The 26,617-nt window shown below is 40.8% G+C and overlaps 1 protein-coding gene across 4 annotated transcripts in view; it reads right to left on the bottom strand.

The window, feature by feature from the left end:
- RAVER2 (ribonucleoprotein, PTB binding 2) overlaps nucleotides 1-26,617 on the bottom strand; it is a 36,104-nt gene that overhangs the window by 2,133 nt on the left and 7,354 nt on the right. The window contains exons 2-13 of one of the 4 annotated variants that reach the window (XM_054212821.1): nucleotides 22,147-22,213; nucleotides 17,901-18,370; nucleotides 14,198-14,389; nucleotides 13,190-13,316; nucleotides 12,170-12,252; nucleotides 8,654-8,758; nucleotides 8,352-8,463; nucleotides 6,983-7,209; nucleotides 4,877-4,988; nucleotides 4,352-4,497; nucleotides 2,478-2,567; nucleotides 1,722-1,850 (exon numbers count right to left, since the gene is read on the bottom strand). In XM_054212821.1, coding sequence (XP_054068796.1) covers nucleotides 1,722-1,850; nucleotides 2,478-2,567; nucleotides 4,352-4,497; nucleotides 4,877-4,988; nucleotides 6,983-7,209; nucleotides 8,352-8,463; nucleotides 8,654-8,758; nucleotides 12,170-12,252; nucleotides 13,190-13,316; nucleotides 14,198-14,389; nucleotides 17,901-18,370; nucleotides 22,147-22,213 — 1,860 coding nt within the window. Of the gene's footprint in view, nucleotides 1-1,721; nucleotides 1,851-2,477; nucleotides 2,568-4,351; nucleotides 4,498-4,876; nucleotides 4,989-6,982; nucleotides 7,213-8,351; nucleotides 8,464-8,653; nucleotides 8,759-12,169; nucleotides 12,253-13,189; nucleotides 13,317-14,197; nucleotides 14,390-17,900; nucleotides 18,371-22,146; nucleotides 22,214-26,617 lie in introns of all 4 variants that reach the window. The other 3 variants (XM_054212820.1, XM_054212822.1, XM_054212823.1) reach the window with 3 other exon arrangements.

The raw sequence follows: 26,617 nt of genomic DNA, 5'->3' as shown, positions 1-26,617 counted from the left end.
CCACAGAAGCAGGAGAAAACCCGGGTTGCAGGGTTAAAGTGACCGCGCGCGCGCACACACACGAGCACGCACTCTCAACCCCTGCAGAGCCTCTTGGGGACCAGCCTGGGTCCCGTCTTCACTGAGATTTATCTTTTGAGTTCAGGAATGAGAAAAGCACCTCGCTGCGGAGGCAAACCATACTTCTGTGTAGTTTATGCCAAGGGACCGACCACTCTCATTCTGCCTTCTACGGCATCTGGCATTAAGACAGACTTTTGAGTGAGCCGTTCAACATCACCTCCACATGCAAGCTTTCCTCTCTGGACTGGAGATAAACTGGAAGGTATTAGTTTGCTCAAAGCCCAGACTATTTCCTTCACTTGTTACAATTTCACTCAATTCCAGTCATATCAGAGTTGTGTATTCCTTCTAAATCGCCTCCAAAAACTGGGAATCTCATGCCGAACCCGAGATGCGAGTTTCTGAATGCCAGACCATCATGTGCTGAATCCCGCAGCTAACCTCTGTGCAGCGAAGGGATTTAACGCCGTGATGGAGAAGAGCCGCGCAGGAGAGCTGCATTCCCCCAGACGGGGCTGCTGACTTCAACTGTGGCTCCTCTCGGCACGGCCGGACACCGTGCAAAGGGCCACGAGCTGCGCTGGAGGCTGGAGAGCCAGCTCGGCGTCCCTCCAGCAGCGCTCAGAGAGATTATCATCGCTCGCATGGCTGCGTGGCTGGGGCCAGACTCACAAAGGCAGCAGCTCGTTATGCTGACAGACATACTTCCCTGCAGCCGCTCCAAAACAGATGACAACCTGGCTTTTAAGGTCTCTCCCATCCATAAAAATGGGAGTAATGTGATTTAGCTACGACACGAGGGTATAAATTCCTCAGGACTTCTAAGGCACTCGGGAAAGATGACCACCTATGCTCAGATGGCGCAAAGCTTTTACCCCCACCGTCTCAGTCTGTGTTAAACCAGCCTCCTGTTAGTCCAGCCTCCTTTAAGTTGTCCCTCACAGCTTCCATAGTGTTTCCCCATCCCTCCCGCATCTTTATTGATGAAAACTAAGCGTCTACTGGGTGCAATGGACAAAGGAAGCTTTGCACAATGAGTCTGTCTGAACGAGGCTGCATCTGACGTCTGTTAAATATTTCAAATGAAAGCCATTTAAAAATGGTTTTCCTCCCAGGATCCAGTTAACAGTACTGCAAAGTGGCACCCAGACGCTGCTGTGACTTGCTAATGCCACGTCAGAGGTTTTACCCACTGCAAAACATCTGCAGTCAGGCAAAAAAACCCCATCTAAAACCAGTGTGAACCTCCTCCTCTTCCTTTGTTCACTTCCTACTTTATTTGCCTCCTCCAAGGCATTGTTGCACATTTCACGCTCGCAGATACCATCTTTCCAAGAATTTTGCTCACAGACATCCAGCCTTTCTTTGCCTGTGGGATTTGGTGGTTTGTGGGCAGCGAGGAGCACTGATCTCCAGGGTGCTGGAGGGCTCCGAGGGACGCTGGTGCCGGCACACCCTGCCCAACCGCTGCTTCTATTTATCACATCCACCAGGAACTGCGTGGGATCCTGGGGAGCACGGGTGCAGTGGAAAAACTGCCTTGGCTTGTCGTGGGTACGAAGTCCACTCGGTGGCAGCATAAGACAAATAAGAAGCGCTTCCACCAGCAGCTGGCCGGGGCTGCCTCTGCAACCACTCTGCTGGGTCTCTCCTCTCACCTTATTTAATGGTTTTTGTGGAGGAAGCTGCAAGCTGCCTGGCTGGTATGGTCCCTGGGCTCCACTGTAAAGTGTAGGCATGACCTGCAAGCAGGTGCTGTAGGCTGGGTAAGATCCACCTGTAGATTCCTAAATGCAGAACGGGATCCATGATAAACCAGAAGTTGAAAGAAAATACGTTTAATAATGCATTTTTACTTGATATAGTAATGAGCGCTCAGTGGATGTGAAAATGCCTGAGTCACATTCAACTGCTAAAAGGAGTGTACCATTCACAGCAGCTCAGGCATGCAGCGACTTCCGGAGCAAAACGTAGGGTTTGGGGGATGATTTACTTTACACAATTCCTTTAAAAAAGAAAAACCTCTGGCTATATAATAGCCTAGGCGAGAAAAAATCCTTCAATAGTGAGACTGGGAAATACTGTTGCGGTGTGCTGTTTCTTGGAAGGAGTACTTTAATACACTCCTGAACTTTACAGGTAGCCTCCGATTGTGGGATTTTAGACAGAGGAACGTTCATGGCAGAGATAAAAGCGTGAATATGAATCCTGGAGAGTAACGGTGCAGGGATGCCCTGCAGAAGGTGACCATGCAGTGCCATTCGTCCCACACTCTCCAGCCCCTCATTCCTGCGGTACCGACGGCAGCAGCCACTACCAACAAAGAAAGCAGGTGTCCAGACTCCAAAAGCACCCTGACAGCTGATGGGAGAAACAGCCAATGCAGACATCAAGAAAATAAAATTATTTCTCACCTCAGCAGCTTCATTTTCAAATTCATCGACTCTTGCCTGGGTAGAGTTATATGCCTGAGCATAATGCTGATACCACTGCTGAACAGCCTCCTATAAAGGAGGAAAAAACCTCTTCCCATTAGCTGTCTACTAAGATGACTCTAAATGGAAACAATTCTTACGGTCTCACAGGACAGGAGAATGAATTAAAGGCAAAGCTCCCCCAGAAGCACCAAAACATGTTTAACACCAGTGATAAAAGCTCAAACCAAACATTTAAAACTACATTAAGGGTGCAAAAGATACACAAGGCACCGTTGATACAAGTACAATGTAATTTCTGTTACATGGAAGGAAAAGACAGTACGAACACAGCTGAATGATGACATGTGGCATCTCTGCACCTAAGTGACACCGTTTGAGTCCTTGTCTGAAGTTCATACTAGTGACACTAATATTACAATACTACTGATTTTTTTGGACAGTATTTTAAGGATTTGGGGTAAGGAACTACCTCCAGGAGACATCAAAATGAATTTAAAGCCAATAATCAGATTTAAACAAAATATTCAAGATTATGTTAGTGCTTTCATGAAACACACGGCACAACGGCCCGCAGGACACCCCTCTTGCTTCCCTAACCCACAACTGTCACCAGGTCTGATCTGACTGGGAGGTGGGTCTGGCCCCCAGTAAAGGCCCCTGCTGCAGCGAGTGCCGTGCAGCGACCGCATCCCCTCCTGGCCAGGCTGAGACCCTCCTCGCACAAAACCACCCCCGTGCCCACCCGTGCGCCCGCACTCCGTCCTCCAGACTCAACCCACTCCCACAGCAGCCCTGCTCTACCCCAGGGAGCTTTGGAGCAACACAGATTTCCTTGCCAGCAGCCTCGGAAAGAGGAGCACAGCCTGTTTCTGCCTTCCTGCCATCGGATGAGGGATCGGGCCACTCTGGGGAGGAGGAGGAGGTGGTGATGGGACCAGGGCAGGAGAAAGAGAGACCGACAGCAGAGCCAGGGTGTCTCAGTGCACACCCAAGCTTTCTAGACAGATTACAATCCACTTCTCATATTTGATTTGTATACAATTACATTTCTACACAGACTAGCGATGGCTAATGAAAATATGGAAATGCTATTTCACAAAATGTCCCAATGTCTGTGAAACTCAGTACTTGCCCTCAATACTACACCAAAACACTGTCCAGACAAGGGGCAGCCCTCCACCTTAATGGCCATGCTCTGATCACCAAATGGGGCAAACGGTGAAGAAATCCCGTGCAGTGAAACCAGCTGGCAGAGACTGCAAAAATTCCCCAAGCTGTACAGGAACTGCTGGCAGACAGAACACACCCTTCTCTGGGATCTAGCCAAAGTTCAAGAAAACTTTAAAACTTCTTGGGAAGGGAAAGAAAAACTTCATGGTTTTGAAGACAGACAGAAGCCAAGCCAGAAGTTGTAAGAGGTAATTTTTCAGCCAACCGAGCTGAATTCAGGTTCTCAAGAAGCAATCTTCCAATGGTTATAATACTGCAGCTGGGAATGTCTTGAAGCTTCTTTTCACTGGCATTAGGTGTATTTTGTGCTAAATCTATTCTGTACACTGAAAGAGAGAAACTGGCAGTGAAGGGGACCTACAAAGTTTGATGTGAAGGAAAAGGTGGGCTTTAGTTGTAGGAAAGCCTTGAAGAGTGGTACCTGATGTTGGGCAAGGCTGTTCAGCTGCACGCAGGGCTATCAGACCACATGTGTACCAAGAAGCGCATTAAGAGTACGCAGAGAAAAACACCGAGCAGCTCAGGGAGGCATCTCTGAGCACATCTCTGCCAAAAATCCTGCTACCGGAGCTCGGGGTGACAAACCAGGCTTCAGAAGAAAGCGCTGCAAAACCACATACCTGTGTGTACTCCCCATGCTGTTGAGAGTAATTAAAATAATTTTCCATTGCATGTTGTGATGTAGTTCCCTGAGACACAGCAGCATCCACGATGTTGTTCGGAAGTCCGGTCTGCTGTGGCGGACTAGAGGCTTTGCTGGCAATTGCTGTTCGTAACATAAAGAATTCACAAGTTTGTATAAACTGCAGAAATTAGGTTGCACTCTTGTTTCACAATATTCTGTGATTAAATCAGAAATTTGCTACTTCAGATTAGGCTGTGCTCAAAATTAACCACTGCTACTGATAATTGAAAGGCTTTCTAGAAGTTTGTCTACATCAGTAAGCCCATTAACTCTGAAAATTTACCCTTCCCAAATAAAATATTAACTATCAGGATAGATCAGATCGCAATTTCAAGACAGACCGCAAGACTTCCTTAAAGATAAGCGTTGTGGTCACTGAAATGACTTGCCAAACAGAATAACAATTTGCCACACTCCCGTCAAGGAGATTTGCAACTAAAACCGCTAAACATTTGCTTACCTGGAAGACATATACCAGGCAACACACTTGCCAAATTCAAGTAGGGGTTGGTACTAAGACGTATTTCTTTCGGTGGTTCTCCTAGCAGCGAGGTCTGTTTTTTCAAGGGAGTCTGCGAAACAATTGGACAGGGCAGTTGTTTGCATTATATTCCTACAAAATTTGTCAGAAATAAGGTAAGTGTCCCAGCAGGATTTTGAAAAAAGCTTAGCCCTATGAAATGTATCAGGAAAACTTTCAAATTAAATACTGGGGACAACTGTCTGGACACATTGCTTCTATTTTTTTCTTGCCAAACAATTTTGTAGGAATGTTTCTCTTTAGATTGTTAAGTTACTGAAGGATATTAAAAAACCAAACAAAATAAAACCTTTTACACTCAAGTAAAGGCATAATAATCACCATAACGACTCCAGATGCAGGGAATTAGCATTAAGTACGTGGCCAAGACAAAAATCAACTCTCTTCACCCAAGCCACAAGCAAATAAAGGACAAACGAACCCTGGCCTGGAGAGATGCCACTCTCTGCACTCTGGCATTACAACACCTCTTACTGATCACTCCATTTATAAGCCCGTACTTAAAAGGGGAAAATGTTTATGAGTGGAAATGAAGTGCAGGACTGACTCACTCCAAACCACCAGAAGTGTTTCCTACGAGGGACTAAGAAGGGTATGCTACCAGCTTACATCCCCTTAGCTTACGTTAGAAAAAACAAGGACGAAGCAGCCATAGCAAGTTACATAGCTTGTCTGAAATACATAGCTCAAAGATGTTTGTATAATATTCTCCTCTATATCTATTCTGCTCATCTTTTCAAAGACCATTAAGGAAAAAAAATCCACTATTTTACTGGATTAATATTATTTTCAGTAATATAGTATTAATCAACAACTTTTCAAAAAGTGAGACCAGTTTTCAAACACTAAAAACTTCAACAGAGTACTGAAATTCATCATTTTGATGCAAAAGCAGGCATTTAAGACAGCATGACCATTCAGTATCAGCACACAGACTGCGGCTGTCTCGTCAAGGAAGTAAGTTTTGCAAATTGGGCCTTCTGTCTACTGGTGCAGAAAAGGAAACAATTAAATCATCTACCAGGATTTCAAAAAAGAACTCCTCCTGGTAAACAATATTCATAGAAATAAATGAATGATCTAGTCTTCTAATGGTTTAATTACATTCCCTTTTAACTACATGAAATGCTGAAATAAAACACTGATTTTATATACGTATACACATACACCCTATGTATCTTCCCCACGTCCCTCTATACACAGGTAAAATCCCCCTTCATTGCAGTAAAAAAATTGATTTAAAAATTAAAAAGTCTATTTTCTGAAGTAGGACCAAATCTGTCAAAGCTGTCTAACACTTGGTGTATATAATCTAATCACTTCAGATGCTTCAGAAAATATGTAGGGAAAATATAGATCTGACCTGAATTAGGAACACATTTCCCCATAAATGTCAAAGTATTTCTGTATATTATAGAAAAAAGCAAATTCTGTTAATGACAAGAAAACAGTGCTGAAAATTAGCCCACTCTGGTTCAACTTAAATCCCATCCCATCATCCTCCCACCGCTCGCCTTCAAGGAAATAAAACTGATACAGAGTAAGAATACGTCAGTTATGGCTAAGAGGTTAAGGATTAAAAGTGGAAAATTCACACACGCACCCCCCCACCTGGCAACCCAAAGGCCCTACACACCACCACAACTGCTCCTGATTAGTCATAAAATTCAACCACAAGTTCAAATTTCAGTCTTTTAAAAGGGACATTGCCTTTGAGATAATTTCATCATCAAATACTATGAGGCATACACATGGAAAAAAACCCCTCCAGCATTGTAAAAAGATTCCTTTGTTAATTCATTTGGACCACCAAAGAGCATTATTGTTCTCTCCCTATTCTTCATAACTGAAATGACCTTAAAATGTCTCATGAATGATCCTGTGATCCAGCAAATTTTACAGTGAAGAACTACAATAAGCAGTTGCACTTAACTCTTAGGCGTGTTAAAATAAGAAAGAGAAAATACACACACACACACACAAAAAAAAAAAAAAAAGAAAATATTTGTATTCAACGTTCCTTACCCCCAAACTGGTATCAGGACTTTTTAGTTGATTTTGTTGTTTGGCATGTCCAGCCCGCAAAGCTCCCGCAGAAAGATTTGTTAAGGTCTGATGATAAGGCTGTGATCCCGAGACAACCGCTTCGGTAGTTGATTGTTTATCTGGAGCATTATTTTGCCCTGGTATAGCTTGTCCAACAATGTGCTGATTCGGAAAGAATGGCAGCATGCCCATCCCCGCTGCTGCCGCTGCTGTTTGAATTGGAGTCAGATTAGATGCTGCAGTCAACCATAAATGGAGAAACTTTTCTGTTAGACAAGATTTATCAGTACATTTTGTTTGTGGTTTTTACCAAGTGATGAGAAAAACATTGAGAGATCTATTTTACAGCTGTCCCAGAAAACCAGATTCTGATGATAGTTTTTATTCTTTTACCATTCCAGGAGCAAACAACTCTATTTAAAGTTAATACAATAGAAGAAAACTGTGACCTTTCTGAACATTCACTATGATAATAAGTTACTTAATGTTTCCTGTCACTTTCAAAAAACGTATGAACAACATCCTAGAGGATCCAGTATTGGAATAGAGGGGGAAAACCCCACCTCAGGCAGCATTAGGAAAATTCTTTTTACCAACAAAAGGGCTAGAAAGTATTCTCCAAAATTAAAATCAAGACATTCGGAATAGGTTTCTTCCCCGCCCCCCACCAGCCTCTCCTTGCTCCTGGTTACTACCATTGCTCAAACCACGTCTAGAACTTCCTCTCAGTGGAGGATACAAAACCGATGCATTAAGCAGTATCACAACTGGTCTTTCCTCATAAAAATTGCAGGCATCACTGGCACAGAAACTTACATTCAAAATTGACATCTGTCACAGACTGGACGTCAAAGCTCTATCGCTTAATGAAAGGAATGCAAAACCCCCCCTTATTTGCAGTGCCTCTTCAGCTACTCAGTTTTATCTGTTTTGAAAGGACAAACCCCAAAATTTTGGTCCTAAATAAAAACATATTCCAAGTGTACAAAAAATGGTAGTAACTGAGCAGGCAGAGTATTTAACAACCTGCGAATATTCAACCAATGCCACGGTGTGCTCTTTCTTCCCTGACAAACAGTTGAGAGAAGCCGGGCAACAAGGCAAGATATTTCAAGTTTGTTTCCTGCTTAAACCAGCAGGTTACAGTTGGTTATACAGATATGTAACTCGTTACCTTGCTTAACTATAAACCTCTGTAATGTGCATTATTGTCCAGCTCTCTGCCTACCGTACCATACAGTGATAAGGCTCAACATATCCTTGCTTTTGCTACAGTGGGAGAAAGTAAGGTGCATAATTTCAAGCTGAACATTTCTACTGATTTCGTATGAAATAAAACGTCATTTACACTTAAGAGCTTCTCCACGGGCTCCCATGCCTGAACTCACTGATGGCATTACCCCTATTCCCAGTACTGTCTGAAGTAGCATTGTTGGAGGTTCTCCCAGCAAACCCGGTTTCTATAAGGAAGAATAGAAAACTGTGTAAATGATCAAAATAATCTGCCTGTTGCTATTTATTATAAATTTCACATTCAGTTAATCTTTTTAGAGACACTAAACCGTTCAATTATACTAGATGAAAAAACATATTTGTTTTAGCAGTTCTAAAAACGTCCGAAGACGGTCGAAGTTAAAGCGATGACCTTACACTATTAGCCTGAAGGTTTTCAATCTTCATCAGTTGCTGCTGTGGCAAGGGTAGGTGAGCGGGGCTCTGCAGCAGTAAGTTAGATGTGCTCCCCAGAATTGAACTCTGTGAAATTAATAAAAGAAGCGTTAGTTGACAGTCACGGAAAGCAGTACATTCTTGAAATACTTTCAGATGATACTGCTGAAAGAAATTTAAATTAGTTTCTGAGTTAATACAGCAAAGGAAAATAACTATTTCCTCCGCAGAGCTAAATTTTTGCTTCATTCATGGAAAGTTATTTCAAGTTCTACTAAACTCCTTTCCTCCTAGTGCTTTTTTTCACCTCACAACCACAAGTACGCTTTCTGATGGCTTTTAAAGGATCAAGAGCATACTCCAAAGACAACCCAGACCCCACTGCAGCCCCTGTGTCTAAGCAAACAGGGACAGCTAGATGCGTGCGAAGCCTCGGCAGGCAGACTAGATAGACAGGGGAGTTACCTACGGTGCCAATAAGAAAGATGAGACAAATGGACTTCAGGGGATTACGAGCTGTATGAATAAGGACTTCATTGTTTATTAACGTTTGCCGTGTGCCTTGCATTGCAATTCTAATACATAATCTCTGCCAAATATCTATACAGTTTACAGGACTCGGTTGCAACCAGCAGGGACTTTCATCCCTTGCTCTTCATTTTCAAAGAGGAATATCCAGATACGTTTTTGCCCCCTTTTTAGTGGCAACTATCTATGTGAAATTCTATTCCAGAACCATTAAAAACCTTACAAATCACAGAATTTTCAATTCTGTAACATATTAGTATTTCTCGTTCAAAAATTCTACATCAATTTGCCACCAGAATTGAGCCACTTAATGAACAATTTGGGGCACCACATTCAGACTTTGCTACTCAGCATTATGTGCTCTGGCTAGCACAGTGGCTTAAAAGAAACCTTATGTCCACTCTGGATGACAAAACCACATTATGAATCATGCTTGCTGAACACAGGCTTGACACTGTCTTTCTGGCAGCAGCTCCTGAGCATGATTTGCCAGGCAAAATATAGGTTGCTCTACAAACCTTTCTGTACAGCGGTGCAAGAATAGATATATGGGACACTGACTGTGTCAAATCACGATGAGTATGGCCTTCCTCATTTTTTTGATATCTCCTACGTAGGAAAGGTCACCAAAACCAGGTAATGAAGATGGAACCCAAAAAGAAGGCAGGTCTCCCCATGCACGGCTTTGCAGATTTCACAGCCTCTCACAACACATCTCACAAATATTTTCAAGCCTAGGTTGTGTGTCTGTGTGGTAGGGTGAAATTCCCTAGGGAAAAACCCTCTATGCCTACAATATAGTCTTCTGGACTCAGAAATGCACAATTTAAAACAAAAACGTGCCATATATAGACTAGTTACACATCTGCTATTTTAATTGTCTTAGTGATTTCCAGTAGAAATTATCCAGGGCCGTTTATTGTCACCAATACCAGTGGTTGTTCCTTCTAAAAGTGGTTATGTCAACAAAGAAAATGTGTTAGTTCAATTGCAAAACTTTCAGAAATACAAGAATGGAAAATCAGTTCGGTTAGAATCCTCAAAAGAAATTCTCTGGGTTAATAAAGATTTATTAAACTGCTGGATGACTGAGGAAAACACATCACCGAGAAAGTTTAAAATGCATTATTGTGGCACATGATAATTGTAACTAAGAGAAATTTAAAGAAAGAAGTTGAAAATTGAAGTTGAAACTACCTCCAGACTTGAAAGATTACTGGATGAATAACCCATTTGTTCAAATTCCCCTCTGATGAATCTTTTGTTATCAATTATATTATAATATTGTAGCATAATCATTCTAAAAATATTGTTCTCACCATATTACTTTACAAAACCTTGAATATAAGATAGCAAAACCAAGATACACAGGAAGCCGAATTGGTGTGTGACTGGGGAGGTGGGGAGAGAGTCAAGCCGAGACACTGCCTGTTCCTCTATCTTGTGACAATACTGAATTTCCAGACAATAAAAATAGTGACCCAGTTCTTTGACTTTAGAGAATACTCTGAAATAAGTCACTGAATAACAGAAAAATGTGCCTAATAGAAAGAATAGGGATAATCAGATCACTGTCAACAAAATTCAGGCTATTAGATCGGGTTTGGAGCTAATTAAATGACGGGAAGCTCCCTGGAAGAGCATTAGACTTGCAAGTCTCTCTAAAGAGAAAACACGAACTTGTTTGACTTGCAGCACTCTTAAGCCAAAAAACATTGGATCATCATCAATCACACTGTTAACTGTGTACAACATGCCTGTCTCCAGCTGTGATTAGAAAACATTCACATTGCCTTCCAAGGAAGCACAGACTCTCCCAGGCTGAAGAGGGAGCAGCAGTAACTAAATATACCAATTGAAAATGTCACTTAAATAAAAGAAGTATAAGCAAAGAAAGATGTATTTTTCATTGCACAGGACAAAAGCAACTCATTTGACAGGGCAAAATTATGTACTATTGATTCAAAATTAATATATTCACCTACCAGTTTTTAACAGGAAAAAAATAGAAAAGCCAAATATACTTAACATAAGGAGTATCGCTGCATTGTAATTAGGACTTTTTCTAAGATCTTTAAGCCTGCGTCTGCCAAAAGAACAGCAGAAATAACAACTAATGCTTAAGGGGATTTTATTTTTTAAATGGGAATTTCTGAAACATCAGAAAGACTAAGTCAAAGCGATTGACTCCAGTCCCTCATAGGTACTTATGAAAATCCCCGCCATGAATATTAAAGGCAAAGTTTGGCTCCTGGCAGAGCTGGAGAAATCTCTGATAGAATGTGAATACAAGGTGGAGGCCCAGCAGGCTGCTGGCCAAGTGCGCTGCTGCAGGGAGGAGTTCTGCTTGTGGCTGCCACTCCACCATATTCTCCTCTCCAATTTCTAGGGCAAACTCATCCCAAATATCATTTATAGTATCTTTGAGAAATTCTGGTGTCCATCTGGAATTATAGATACTCCGAGAACATTTAAACACTTACAACCTTGGGGTGGTTTTTTTTTGACTAAGAAGTAACATCTGCAAATCACTATTTTTTATGGCATATATAGCGCATTTTGGTCCCTGCAAGCTTTAAAATGAAGATAACGATGCTAAGCTTGTTGGCTTGAATAAGTTAAAACAATCAAGTGTCTATAGGAAGTGTGTATGAGCAGTTCCAAAAGATGTGCCATGCTCCTGAAGCTCTAATTTAAAGGGGATTTTTTTTGCCAGTAATGGCGAGTTGTCTCTACGTCGGCAGGTGCTAGCAAATCAAAGGCTCAGTAAGATAAAATAACTCCCTTGTGGATAGTAAGCACAGTCCGCTCTTACATCCCCGTAGGCATCTCGTTATTAGAGTGCTTTTCTTAAAGACAGCTTTAAGAAGAACACTTGATTTTAGTTGTAATTTCTTAAAATTTTGAGAATATTTTTCATCTAAGATCTCCACAAACATCTATTTTGACAAAAGTTATTTTGACACATACCTGATGAACTTTATTCAACTGCAAAAAAGGTGGGCCGACTGCTGAATTTATCAGGTGAGGTAAACCTGCAGATGCTCCAAGAACTGTTTTAGAAACACAAGAAAAAGGTGCAGTGTTTCGTAAGTAAGTTAGGCAAGTAAAGATCTTTATAAGAGTTATTCTATATTTTTCATATTTGGTTTCCGTGAAGCTTTCCAGTGTAATAAAGGTCACTATAACGAAATCTTTCAGTACACCCAGCTTTGATCTGCAATTAACAACATATCAGAGATCAAATGTATTCTCAAGGCGCTCCTTTAAAGCTGAGAGTTTGACTCAAAGATGCAGAAAGGCCTGCAGCTGACTGCAAGACCCCAGCATTTTCTAAACATCAGCATTAGCTAAAGTGTTTCTTCACTAAAGTATTCACTTCACACACCATTTCTGTTTATCTTCTGTCAGTAGATTATGTCACAAACTCCTAGCTGTGCCCCATCTGACGCCTAAAAAATTATCTGTTCGCATGCCTGTTCCTAATAATTTCACCATTCGCAATGTGATAAGATTGTTTTTAGTACGTTCATTCACACCCATCCTACTGAGAAACCAGAGAAATGTTTTTGGCTAACGCTGTCATGAAATGCTGTGTACGACTACGGCAGCATCCAAGTGAATAACGATTTACACTGGAAACAACAGGAGAAAAACTCAGGCTGCAAAATTCAGACCTAGAATCAGATTTAAACTTGCCATTTTAACGATGTCTGCAAAAGACATTTCATTTTAAACCCATTTCTAAAATAAACACTCAGAGACCACAGAGTTAACGTGAGGACGTTTTTAGGTAACACTAGATTTTACCCAGACACAATACTGTACCAATCCATTTCTTGCTTTCGCTTTCATAAAATGTGAGTCTACACAGACACACTGAAGCAGCGTCTGCACAGATTTTAAAATTCGCTTCTCTCCTTTGCTGAAAGCCTCATATCACCAAGAACGGGCTTTGGGTTTTGTTAAGTCAGTTTTAAAACAACTTACCAGGTTTCACAGCATGTCCACGCAACTGGGGCTGCAGTAGCATTTGCAACATTGCCGGATTATTAAAACTTTTCATAATCTGCACTGGATTTGGCTCTGGAAGCAAGCCTTTCCTATTGTTCCTCATCTCCAATTAAGAGAGATACAAAAATGTTAGAATCGGGAGAATACAAAGAATACATTTAAATCCCTCAAACTTGTGTCGTCGTAAGGTACATATTTCATTTTACACAAAAAATAATCCCAACATGTCCTTCTCCGTTTTCTGCTCTTTTCCGTGCCCCTTCTCTGTCAAATTAAACGCCTAACAAACTACTCTCCCAAAACTTCAAGTGTATTATTTTTCCCAAGACACGTTTCTTTCTTCCCATTAAATCAAGACAGTGTTATCAATAAAGGAGAACAGGAACACCACATGATATCTTAGAATAGCACCACTCACGTCTTTTATAAAGATGTGGGCTAAAGCTAGCCGAAGTAATGAGACTGTTCTGCTTCTACTTTTAAGACAGCTTCATGCAACACTTATCACATCCAATTTTCTAGAAAATAATCTGATAAGACATGTGGGTGTAAAAAGCTTTCTTCTATATCAAGCATGAAATTAAACTATTTCTCCTACCTTGAAATTTATCTTAAAACTGACAAATTCTTGCCTCTCTGTTGTAAACCAAGTTTTAGCTTGTCAAATGACTCCACTTACAGTTCCTCCTCTTTTGAACTGGAACAATTTCTCATACAGAATATTAAATTTACTAAAATCCCAGAGCTATGTAAGTACAACTTTGTGATCTCTTATGGCCCTATTTTACCCTTCCTCCTTGCAGAATCTGGCTATGCTTTTCCTAGGAAGGAGACTGAATTGGGCTGACTACATTAAAAAAAGGCTAATGCTTCCAAAAGCTTGGCCAGTTTTCCAAATGCAAAGCATCTGAATCCCTCTGACCCAACTCAGGCAGCTCAAGGTGTATCAAACTCATTCTGACAACAGATTCACAAAGATCTTACCATCCTTTGCGCTGCTATAAGCGCTGCTAACGTGCTTCTGCCTGGCGCTCCCGGAGCACAGTACGACACCTGGACTCTCTTGCCTTTGATCGTCATGCCATCGGTGACTTCTTGTACTTTCTCAGCCTGCTCTGCAGTTTCATATTCAATCACCGCGAAGTCACCGATATAACTGTCTTCATCCTGGGCAAACTGAAACAACATTTCACAATACACTGAACAAAATGCAGAATTTCAGGAACTGCCTTGCAGTATTTTCACCTATTGCAAAATCCTTCACAAATAGCGGGCATCCTGTATTGATGTCTGTGTGTCTTTTTCTCAGACGTGCTCTCAGATGTGCAGATGTAAGCTGAATATCACAGTCTCATTATACTTGGCATGCACGCTCTATCTACTTGATTTACAACCTTCATGTCAATCTAATCTCATGGAGAACCTGAGCTATGAAACGTATTTAACACACATTTTCAGAACAAAGAAGGAATGAGAAGGAAATTGCAAATACAGCTGTATGCTACAATCATTTTTATTTTTATTTTGCAGAGTAAGAATTATAAACTCATTATTGTTCAGTTTTTAAACCTACAATAATAATAATGCCATTCATCAGACTACGTGGTAGTTGTTGAAACATGTAACAATGCAAATTCCACTGATATATACTGCCTTTTAGGAGAATATGAAGGCTGTGGTTGTATTTAATGCCAAGAGAAGATGCCAGACTGATCAATCAAGCAGACTGGAAACAGGCTTATGTGTCAAACAATGCTCTGTCCTTTGTCTGCAGAGTTTTATAGCAGAATGAGCAGATTTAAATCAAACAAAAAAAGGGGGTGAGAAGGGAGGGAATAAAGCTTTGGCAAAAATCTCCAGTCCCAAAATGAACAGAAACGATATTCTGACACTAGCTCTGATGTGGAAGAGAGGAAATCTCCTCTAGATTTCACTGGACAAAACCAACATATTCCCAACTATTAGGTCCCACAAACTTACACTAACAATTGAGACAGAAATCTCAAAAATTTTGAAGAAAACCAGGGTGGTCAGATGTTTAATGCCACTGTTAATGGCTGGCCTCTGGGATGCGCTCTGGAGAACACACGTATTTTGATATATAAATACACACATAGGTATGCATAAGCTATGTATATATATGTGTGTGTGTGTCTATGTGGAGAAGCATTCTATTTTATTTTGACATCAGTTTAGCTGCACTGATAAAGACCTGAAGTATTTGTGAAAAGAGTGGTTTGCGGCTATGGAACGTATTGTTGTTTCACCCACAGTTAAAAACTCCCTTAACATGTGAAAGGGCAGCTACCAGTATTCTTGCAAACAGACCAGGAATTTTTAAACTTCTCAAGTAAACAGGTACTGAAGCAAAGCCCGCTGTCCCTATCTAGGTAACAGTGGAGAACTCCTAGTGACAATTTAAGGTTGATGTAAGAAAGGAATGAGGTTTTCTGGTCCATTTTCTGGAAGCAAAGGACAAAGCATGTTCCTCTAAGTCCTAGGAAATGCCATTTTTCTAAGATCCACGTAGACGTTATCTGGCTTCAGCTCTTCTTGACAGAACATTTCTGTTGTCAACAGTGGAGAAATCAAATTGATTTTAAAAAAACGGTAACTCTGGAATCAAATGAAATAAACCAGCATTTATTTCATGATTTCAGCTAAGAATTTCAGGTGAAAGATCATATTTACATGATGAAATATGGCATCAGTTACCAGCAGAACTAAGCCATGAAAGCAGCACATGACAGCTACGTTAAAGAAGCCATAACAGGGGATGGGCAAAATGTTCAGAGTGACCCCACTGGAGGGACAATCTAAGTGCAGGAGTGGTGTGAAGGCAGGATTGGCAAAGACTGGGAAACAGAAGGAAGAGAGAGACTGATGTCATGATGACGTAAAATAACAAGAGTGTGAATGAACATTTTCATTGTTTTTCTGAAACGCATTCCTTCTTCCAGGTGAAGTTTTCCAGACAAAGCGCTCCTCCTAGTCGTTCTCTATTGTCGTGGCTTGGGCTGGACTGGCCACTGAAGGAACGACAGATGCTCTCTTTAATCTCTCTCCCTTCAGAGTAGAATGAGAGAGACTTATGGATTGAAAAAGAAACTAAACTACTTCAACAAAATATTAATAATAAAATAAAGGTAACACTATTAAATAAGAAAATAATGAAATATAATCACTGAGAATAAATCCTAGGTTATCATAAGTAAACCTATTTTTCTTCTATTATCATACTTCTATGATCTACCTATTAGTCTATTACACAGTGTGTTTATACAAGTGATAGGTAAAACGATAATGTGCCAAGAATGTTTTCTTGGATATATTTTTGACTGGGTGCCTATTTCCTGATTCAAAAGCACGCTGTTTAATTCCCGTATTTTATAGAAAATGTATTTAGTGACATTTACTGATAGAATGCGTATACAAACAGCCCCTCCTCACCTACACCAGGTGTAACCCACGTATCATTATGATTTAAGAGGGAAGGCAGAAGTCAATTATTAAGTGCAAGGTAGAATAGTGTTAGTAAAAACATCTTTATCAAAGAAGCCTGTTATTCTTTGAACTTCAGAATTTTGAAAGAACGTTGAAAAATTGTTGGGGGAGCTGATAACAGCCTCTGGATTATCTGACAGCTGGAAAAATGCCCTGAAGTAAAAGACTTTAAAAGATCAATCTGTTTAGCTAATTAAACAAAGATTGAGTGAGTGACTTGATTACAGCATTTAATCCCTTCTTACAGGAAGAAAACAGCGGGGACCAAAGGCTCCTCAAGCTAGCCATCAGTGAGGTGAAGCTGAAGCCAGATACCTTCAACTGAGAAAACAGACACAAGTGCAAAGTAACAAGGGATGGGCGGTTTCTGGAAAGAGTTACTTCCAATTTAGGTGTATTTGGATCACGCAAGTACAAGGATGTGCTTGCGGCCAGCTACAAATTACTGGGGCTCAAAAAGAGCACTAGGGAAAATGTGATGGCCTGCAGGTGGTCAGCCTAGACAGCCTGATGGACCTTCCGGTCTTAGATGCTGAGAATCTCTGATTACTTATCCCTGAAGCTAATCCCTGGGCAGCCTTCCAAGATACTTAAGGAAAAAAAAAAACAACAAACAACTGAAGTCATACCCAACCGTGTGACTATAAAGCAAGCTTTCTTTCTACTGCCTGTTTATGGTACACTGGTCTGCACCACTTCGAGGAGCAACATTTTATTTGTGCTCTAGTATCTTACAAGCCATGATGATGAGAAGGAAACCTTTCCACTGGCAAAGGCTGGTAAGGATCTACCTCTTCTGTTCCTGCAAAGCTTTCCAAAAGAGGTACCACTTCTACCACTGGGCAAGCCCAGCCAACTACGAGATCTCAAGCCTACATCTTCTCCAATTAGGGAAAAACACAGTAGATATTTGCAGATGTTTCTTAAATATATTAATTATATACACACATATATATATATTCTTCATCATCTATACTGTTGCACTGTGGTATTTGTACACTCTGGCTTGCTTTATTGAGCAATAAAACCATCATCAGCATTTACTTTAAAAGCTCTCTAAAATATTTCTAAAATTATTTTCAATAAAATACATGAGGAGGGGATGTCTTATAAACACTTTATTGGCACTTCACGGGGTCACTTAAACGACCATGATCTTCCAAAAGATACAGATTCAACATACCTGGCAGAAAACAGGTTTATACTTTAGTGAGAAAGCTTGGATCAGTTCTTTTGAATCAACGTAGTCTTTTTGAAATTTATCTACACAAAGGCACTTGGAGTGAATAAGATTTGTCGTCAGCTGGTTCACATCCATCCACTGTGCAAAGAGAGTGCTCTCGTCTAACTGTTTCCCCAGAAGTTCCAGTCTCGCCTTTGCAGCGGAGTCCTTTTTCATGTATTCCACAAAGCCATAGCCCTTTGAATGGCCAGTAACTTCACTATAGACCAAAAAACACCTCTCGACATTGCCATATGCACGCACAAGTTCTTCAAACTCTTCTAATGTAAATGAAATGGGCAAATTAGTAATGCACAGCAAAGCATCTGTTGGTTGGAGTTGCACGGATATTTCTTTTCCCCGAAGAGAATACTGGTGAAATTTCCGAATTGCGTTTTGAGCCTGCTCTCCATTTAACAGAGTAACGAACGCTGTAAGAGACCAAAACAAATTACATCACCGACCACAGCTTCTCTCCAGCTACAAAGGTAATTACTATAACTCTCCCAACCTCCAAAACCCACTAGTATAAGTCACAGGAAAAATAAGAGTTTCGGATTTATCCTGAAGATGCAACAGATGATAGAGAGAGATGCTGTAATACATATTTTTAAATTTGACATTATCAACTGGACGTCATGAGTAATTAACTCAAAAAAAGTGACTACAGAAACAAAGATACACACAACCTCACTACTTGTAACACAACAAAATTTTATATTTGGGAAACAAAAAGCAATTAAATTTTCTACTGAAGTCAACACATAACTGATTCTACTGAATTTCTTTGAAGACAGAATCCATAAATTCTCACTTCAGGGGTTAATGATCTTTTTTGGGTTTCTCAGTTCATAAAGCACTTCATACAATGACAGAATCACAGACTGGTTGAAGCTGGCAGAGACCTCTGGAGGTCATCTTGTCCAATCCCCTGCTCAAGCAGGGCCACCCAGAGCTGGTTGCCCAGGACCATGTCCAGATTGGTTCTTAGTATCTCCAAGGATGGAGATTCCACAACCTCTCTGGGCAACCCGTAACAGTGCTTGGTGACCCTCAGAGTGAAAAAGTGTTTCCTGATGTTCAGAGGGAAACTCAATCAGTTCAGTTGGCACCTCTTGCCTCATACCCTGTGAATTAAAGAGGATGTAATAGTCTGCAGTGAAACACAGCCGTGGACAAAAGGACCAACACCCACTCTGTACCATGCCATGGTCCCACAAGCAGCTGGAAGGAACACGCAACCATGGACAATCTCGTCATCGTACCCCGTCATCATTCCACAGGTAACTGAAGGTTCATGCAGCCGTGGACAAAGGGAGCACTGTACCACCCACCGCATCTTTACCACCTCATGGTCCTACAGCCAGACAGAAAGCGCTAACATTTTCTTTCATGCTTTAACAATCATTAGATACAACAGTCTAATCAAGGATTTCTAATTAAAACATAAACATCCACGGGGGTTCTAAAGCAAGTCCTGGTCTGTGCCTACCTTGTAGCATTTATAAAGCCAACAAAAAGAAGCAAGTGTAATCTTGGCGACATACACATAATATTTGAGATCTCAGTTTTGCCATACTAGTGAAACTGAATGTTGTTATGCAACCTGCAAGCAATTAGTTTGTACTAAAATATAAACAATGCCCCTGCAGCGGGTTTTACATTCTGTCCTAACCAAAGAGATGTACCAGTGATCAGATAAAGACGAGATGGCGTGGAAATCGGTAACCTGGCTCTCAAATAGATTAACATGTGCCCGGGTAATCTACATTGTTTTGCTCTCCAGTATTTTGACACAGCTTCACATATTTCTCTAACAGGATACTATTTGGTATTCTAAGAAGAGTCACATAGAAGATACCAACAGAAGACAACAAAGTTTGAAAATACTATACTTTTTTCAAGATACATTTTTTTCCCCAATGTTTTGAGGTCATTTAGGGCTACCTCCCTGAGTTTATCATTAATCTTAAATTAGTTCATGTAATCAAGTGAAAACATTGTTTATACTCTGGAGAATTTTAGAAGATCTAATTGGAAACATCTTCAGAGCTCTACAAAGTTCTGATTCTGTCCATTAAACTAAAAAGTCATTAAATCTATCTAACAAAAAAAAATAAAAACAAAGAAAACCCACAAAAAAACTCAAAACAAAAGGAGTTCCACTTTTTGGGTGAATGATTCCTGTTGTGTCAGTACTTACTTGGACAAGACAGAATAAACACACACAAACACCTGTTATGCTTTGAGAAAACCCATAACAATTTATTGTCATTTAGACAATCATTCTATCACCCAATGACCCCTCCCCATCCGGAAAGGGGAATCGAGGAAAGGAAACATGAGGGTTGAAATATAAATAGATTTAATAGGATAAGACTGAATAATTAACAATAATACTGAAGAACCAATACTGATCCCAATACTAATATAAGATAAGATATACAAGAATTATACTCAGCCAATTCTATCAGTAGGAAACTGTGCGCTCCCAGCAGTGGACAGCAAACGTGGGACACTGCGATGGCTACGGCTTTAGGAGGAAGGGAAGGGCTCAGGGGTCTGGCACGGTGGCAAGGAGTTCTCTGGACTGCCGCCATCAAGGGAGAGAGAAACTACACAGTAAACTTTCTAATTTGTATCAAATGTGACGTTCGTGGTATGAAATAATCCTGTTGGCCAGCCTGGGTCATAATGCCCAGGCATTGCTCCTTCTCATCCCTGCACCCGGCAAGGCTTGAAAACACTGAAACCTTGAATCCCACATAGCCTAGCTGGCTAGAAAGTAAATATTTTCCTGAATTCAGACACTAGAGTCTTCTAAAAGTGCAGTTTTCCCCAGCATTAGAAGAGAAATTAGTCCTGTGTCGCTCAACCTAGGACAACACCCACAGACCACTAGCAGAACTTTTGCTTTTTGCACAGCAAAATAATACCCTGCAATCTAAAGACCGTGAGTAGGAAGAGCCAAGACGCTCGAGAACTTTTTTGACGGTATAGTAACACGTTAAGATTCTGTAACATCAGGGCCTCTGAACACAGTTTTAAGGCTTTCATGAATCCAGAGATAAAATAATTTAATCTATCCAAATGAGAAGCCAAGAAAAAATAAACCACCTACAGTGTGTTCCAGTCATGAAAATTTGCAGAGGCATGCAGTAAAACATACAAAAATTCACATAAGTAGGCAAAGTACTATATATATCTACATATACACAAAGACACAGATGTATAAACTCTAAAACCAACCAAACACATACATAGTAAAAAACTAGTTATATATGAGAGCATCTAGATTGAATGAAAAAAAAAAATCCTCTTATTCTTTCCAAGTATTTTCAAATATTTCCTCTCACACTGAACACAGACGTCCACTCTGCCATTAGACAGCAGACTACAGTATCTCACACACAAACTGGCCTTGTTCCATATTCAGAAATCAGATTTGCAAGATAATAGGACATTAAAGCACAAATTTAATTAGGGGCAGGTATCAAGAAATAACCATTATCCTCTACCTAAAGATCTATCAAATCTCTCACAGCTACCGGACTAATATTTTGTCCCAGAAACCAAGGCTGCCTCAGGAGATAGCCCAGGCTGTGGGAACTATGGCGATCTGGAAGGACAGGAATGTGTAGAGGAATATTTGTCCATTTCTTTACCTCTCAAGCACTAAAACTCCATGAATCCCCTATTTAGAGAATTAATTTGTAAATGGAGGATCAGACTTAAATAATTCAGAATTTAATTCAGGACAACATTTCCTTCAAAGACTGAAGTATTCCTTTAATGAATTACTTCTGGTTTATATTACCTGACACAAATGCATCTGCAGCTAGGTACGTTGTCCTCTGATCATGTCATAGGCACATGTGGTTTGTCCTAAGAGAGGCCTCAGGCCCAGTTTTTCAAAGGAAATCACACAGCTGAAGTTAGCTTTGTCCCAAAGAGACACTCACCAAGGGAACATGCCTGAGAGATACCACAATGGACCAGTCTACTTCTGGCTGACACCAGTGAAGTTTACAACTCTCCATTGGCTTCAGTAGAAGGCGACAAACTATGCAGCCAAAAAAAGCACTGAGGGACAATCAAGTTATGTGATAGCAGAGAACGTGATGACTTCATACACAGCAGACAATGTTCCTCACTAGTTTCATCACGGAATGGAAACTTAGGACACTGGAAGATTTTAAGTTCTTACCTGTTCTTTTATTTCTGTCCACATAACAATACTTGATTTCGTAATCTTTAAATAAGTCGTGGATTTCCTGAAAGAGAAAAGCGCAAGTATCATCAGATAAATAATTCACCAGACCAAGTAAGTATATAAATTCATCTTCACTTATGAAAAAAAAATAAAACCCAACCCAAAAACTTTCCCAATAAACAGAAAATCTCACCATAGAAACACTATCAAATATTTGTTTTTAGAAGAGCTGGTTACACTACTGCAGCAATGTTTTTATCTCTTATAACAAACTGCCTTACTGAATCTGAGTAATTTACTTTTCATTATATAAAGTCACGTAAGCACAACAGGGTGTCGTGCTGACTGTCTTTTGATAAAGACGAATAACACCACAGTTCATTAAATGGCAAAACCCCCACAATTTCTCCTGAAGTACAGCTAGCATAGCTAAAATACCACACAGACAAGAAATACCCGCAACATCACATCATGCAGTTTACTGAGGGCAGGCAACGCTGTCATAAAATGCAACAGTTGTTTTAGTTTCCTGTAACTGCTCAAGTTCGCTTTAACAGATTTTCACTCTTTTAATAATGAATATTCTTTCAATCAGCAGATAATTGTGCCCAGAATACCCCCTGGAAAGTATCCTCTATCAATTACTGCACAGATGCTCAACGAAGAGCCAATCCCAAGAGCATTATTTGCTCCCACTAATTAACGGGGAGAGAGCAGGGATGTGGCAGGAGTGGAGCAGGAGCAAGTCGCAGAGGTGTGTACCAGTTTGCTATAGCTATTCCCCAGCAAGAGCAAGGTGTATGCACGTGCCCCACAAAACCCACAAATTATTATCAGTTCAGTGGCAAGAATACAGATATGGACATTAATCATCCCCAAGAAGAAACCACAAGTAGTAACGTGGATATATGTATTCTTTCAGTTGGATAAATCCCATAAACAACAGCAAAAGACCACTTGGATAAGCAAAATAATCAACTAGCTTTGTCTGAAAGTTTAATTGCAGACAATTTCCAGTAGCCCAGTCTACTTGCCAGTTTGCTAATTCAATATATATAGCCTAGAGGTTAATTGGGTTCTCCATGACTGGTATCAGGTGCACACCTTTTAGTCAAGCGAACACCAATCTCTAGTTTCACTAGTTAACAGCTGTCAAATACTACATTAATAAAACATGGCAGCATTTCTCAAGCTACCAACCATCCTCTCATCAGACGTGATAAGGATGTGGTTTCTGAAAAGCAAAATACGCCAGGCACAATTCAAAGGTTCAAGTCAGGCAGGCGATTTGACGGAGGACATCTCTCAATGAGAGTCAGACACCAGTTCATTCTCAGTCATGAGAGACTGAGAAGACACTTTCTGTACAGTTTTGTGCAGCTCAGCTGTATTGTGGCACTGGGACTCTGCAGATGTTACTTCTGTCCTACTTAGAAAACGTAAATACGTCCCCCTTTTTCTATTTATTTCATTTCATACATTTTTTCACAAGAGTAACACTGAAAGTTTTATATGATTATTAAGCAGCAGGAAATAGTATTTCAAACAGCTCTGAACACCCTTTTGAAAGTCATCTGCGAATCAGATGATTCCACGTGATTTCCCAGTTACTCAAATTTTAATTGGGAAGGGAAATAGCCTGTAGTGAACATATCTTCATGGGATAATCATGAGATCTCATGTAAAAATTATAGGAACATAAGGAAGATTTAAAATGAAAACCAAATTTAAGCACAGTGATTTTTGTAAAGATTTTAACACCGATTTCCACAGGTTGTTGCAAACACTGCCAGGTTTGTGGAGCGGGCTCTTCCAGGGAAGTGAGTCTTCTTGTGCTCTCATGGCCCCCATGGAAGGGCTGAGACCTTCACCCGTGGCACTGGGTTTGGGTAGTATTTCAGTGAAAGCATTTTTCACGTAAAGACCGTTTGTGACAATTTACAAAAATAAAACAGACCATGCCAACTCTTAAGCAAATGTATACTCCTGCAAATTAAACAGATACGTAAATATCTGCGTACATTAGACTAAGATTCTTGACAATGTTTTCGGAAGTACTGCGCTGGCTTTTGAACTCGGGCACTTCTCTCAACTTTACCTTCAACATCTTTCAACACTTAAGTCTGTTAGAAAAGAACGAACACTCCTTCCATTTTAATGTTGTTAACAGTTTCTGTTCCCGACAGCTCAGAGCAGAACTGTCAGGGAAAGCAACAAAAACACCTTACTCGCTGTTTCTGACCAGGTTCAGCTGTGCACCACCAGCACAGAACACATTTGGTCCCTCTGGTGTAAGGAGTTACCCGGTATTCAGGCCAGGAAGGAGCGTTTACTCCAGGAGGAGAAATGGGTCATCCAAGTCAGGTATATTCTCTGGTGCGACCCTATTAACTTGCAAGGAATGTAAGCAGAGGGCTGTTTCCCTGAGCACAGCAGAAACAAACAGCCGAGGTTCATTCCCCGTTCCCGACCTCCCGGCAGCCTGCCGGCTCACGCACTGGGGAGCCTGACCCCCGCACCCCCAGCCCAGCTCTGCCAGTGTTCTCCCCCCGTCAGCACCTACCGCCACCGCTCTGCACACCCCCACGGAGAAGCCGTCAGCCCCTACCCACGCTCTGCAGCAGGAAAACCTTTCCCTCTCCCTGGGTCAGCCTTTCCATGGCATTGCCTTGTGCTGGGCAGCCACGTGAGAAAGGCGACACAAGCGCTCACCATGTATCACACAGAGTTTAGCAAAGCAGCAGTAATAAACCCAGTGGTGGTACCACATGCGAGCAGTGGCTGCCATCCCCAGCTGCCACCGCTTTGCCCACGCTCACAATATCCACATCCAAACCATCTGTTGACCAAGACAACAGTGGCCGGTCCAGCCCAAACCACAACACTGGCCACTATTAGTATTTTTTCCACATGACGTTTGTAAAACTGCTTCTCCTAAACTTTTTTCTTCTTTTATAAAGGAATGAATCTACTAGTCTAAAGAAAAGTGTCTGAGAATTACAATAATCATGATTTAACTGCATCATGTTAGGTCTAACCAAAATGGCAACATCCACTAACATGCCGAACGTCCAGCTGCCATGAGTGTCATGCACTGAATGTCCAGCTAGATTATAATATTTTGACAACAAAAATTGTAAGCAGCTATAAACCTATCTGGCAGACATACAGCAGCCATGGATCCCGTGAAGTTTCCAACACAAACACTGTTTACAGTGGTGTCTCTCTCGGCCCTTAATTATTGCACTCCTTGGACCAGCTCGTAGCTGGCTCCTGAACCAAATGTAAAACTCAGCACTGACTCCTGGGCACCGAGGTGCGTTGGTACCTGAGCAACGTCCCCGCCAGGCAGCTCCCAGGGGATGTGTCCCTGGACAAAGCAAGGGCGATAGGTACCGCAGGAACGGAGCGGAGGAGAGAAAAGGGAGCAGAGAGCTTGCTTGGAGTAACAGCAGTTGCATAAACACGTGGGCCATGCCAGCGGCCCTAACTAAACATCGCGGAACAGAAATGTAACCATTAAGGCTTAGCTACTTAAATCTTCAAAGTTCTTAAAAGCAGAGTTTGAAAGCTAGTTAGTCCTATCGTCAGTAAAAATTAAGATCCTAACTAGAAAATAATCAGCTCATACTTTAAAATTAGCAGAAAAGCAAAACCAAATATATTAAAGGGAATTTAAGAGAAACCACTAGTAAATACAGGCTGAATATACTTTAAAAAAAATGTATTATTTACTACTATATGAAATGCGGTTTTGAAATACTTCAATTCTTGGCCTGTCCTGTCTTGTCTCGGGTAGAAAAACTGGCAACATGAGTTTTTACCACATACTGTCAATTTGAAATTTGCATCTCTCAAAGGGAAAGAATGCCCTCCATCAGAGGGGATCTGTCTTTATGCTTTATTACCCGCATTGTTTGAAACGCTAAAAGAAAAGGGAATTATTACCAGGTACATTTACCCTATTAATAAAGCTCAATGTATTATTTCTGCTTTTCATACCCAGGATCTCCTACTGCAAGAAAAAAAACAGGCAAGAAATACTCAGTCATCACCTGGAACAATATACCATGTATATAAAGCCTACAGCACCCTAAACCCAAGTATTTTTCTCTCTCTAGATGTAATACTGAATTATGTTATTCTGGCAACAAAAATATTTAACAATTATAATGGTGCCTGGCCAGATTTGTGCACTAAGCTTTAGTGGTGTTTCCAATATAAACACTGTACAAGTCTGGTCTATAACTGGGCTCTCGGTAAGTAGCTGAAGGCCTAAACTTCACAAGCGTATTCTTGAAATGGGAATCAATTATGTTTTAAGTAGTTGAACTAAATAACATGTTTGGCTAACCAAGAAGTTTTAAATCATCTCATAACTAAAAAAGACTTTGTTTTCATTTGCGTAGGCAGAGCAGGAAAGAAGAGGACTTCTCAGGAAAAAGCTTTACACTTACAAATGATA

This window comes from Rissa tridactyla, chromosome 8, assembly GCF_028500815.1.
Source record: "Rissa tridactyla isolate bRisTri1 chromosome 8, bRisTri1.patW.cur.20221130, whole genome shotgun sequence".
NCBI lineage: Eukaryota > Metazoa > Chordata > Aves > Charadriiformes > Laridae > Rissa > Rissa tridactyla.
This window is presented reverse-complemented; position numbering and strand designations above follow the sequence as displayed.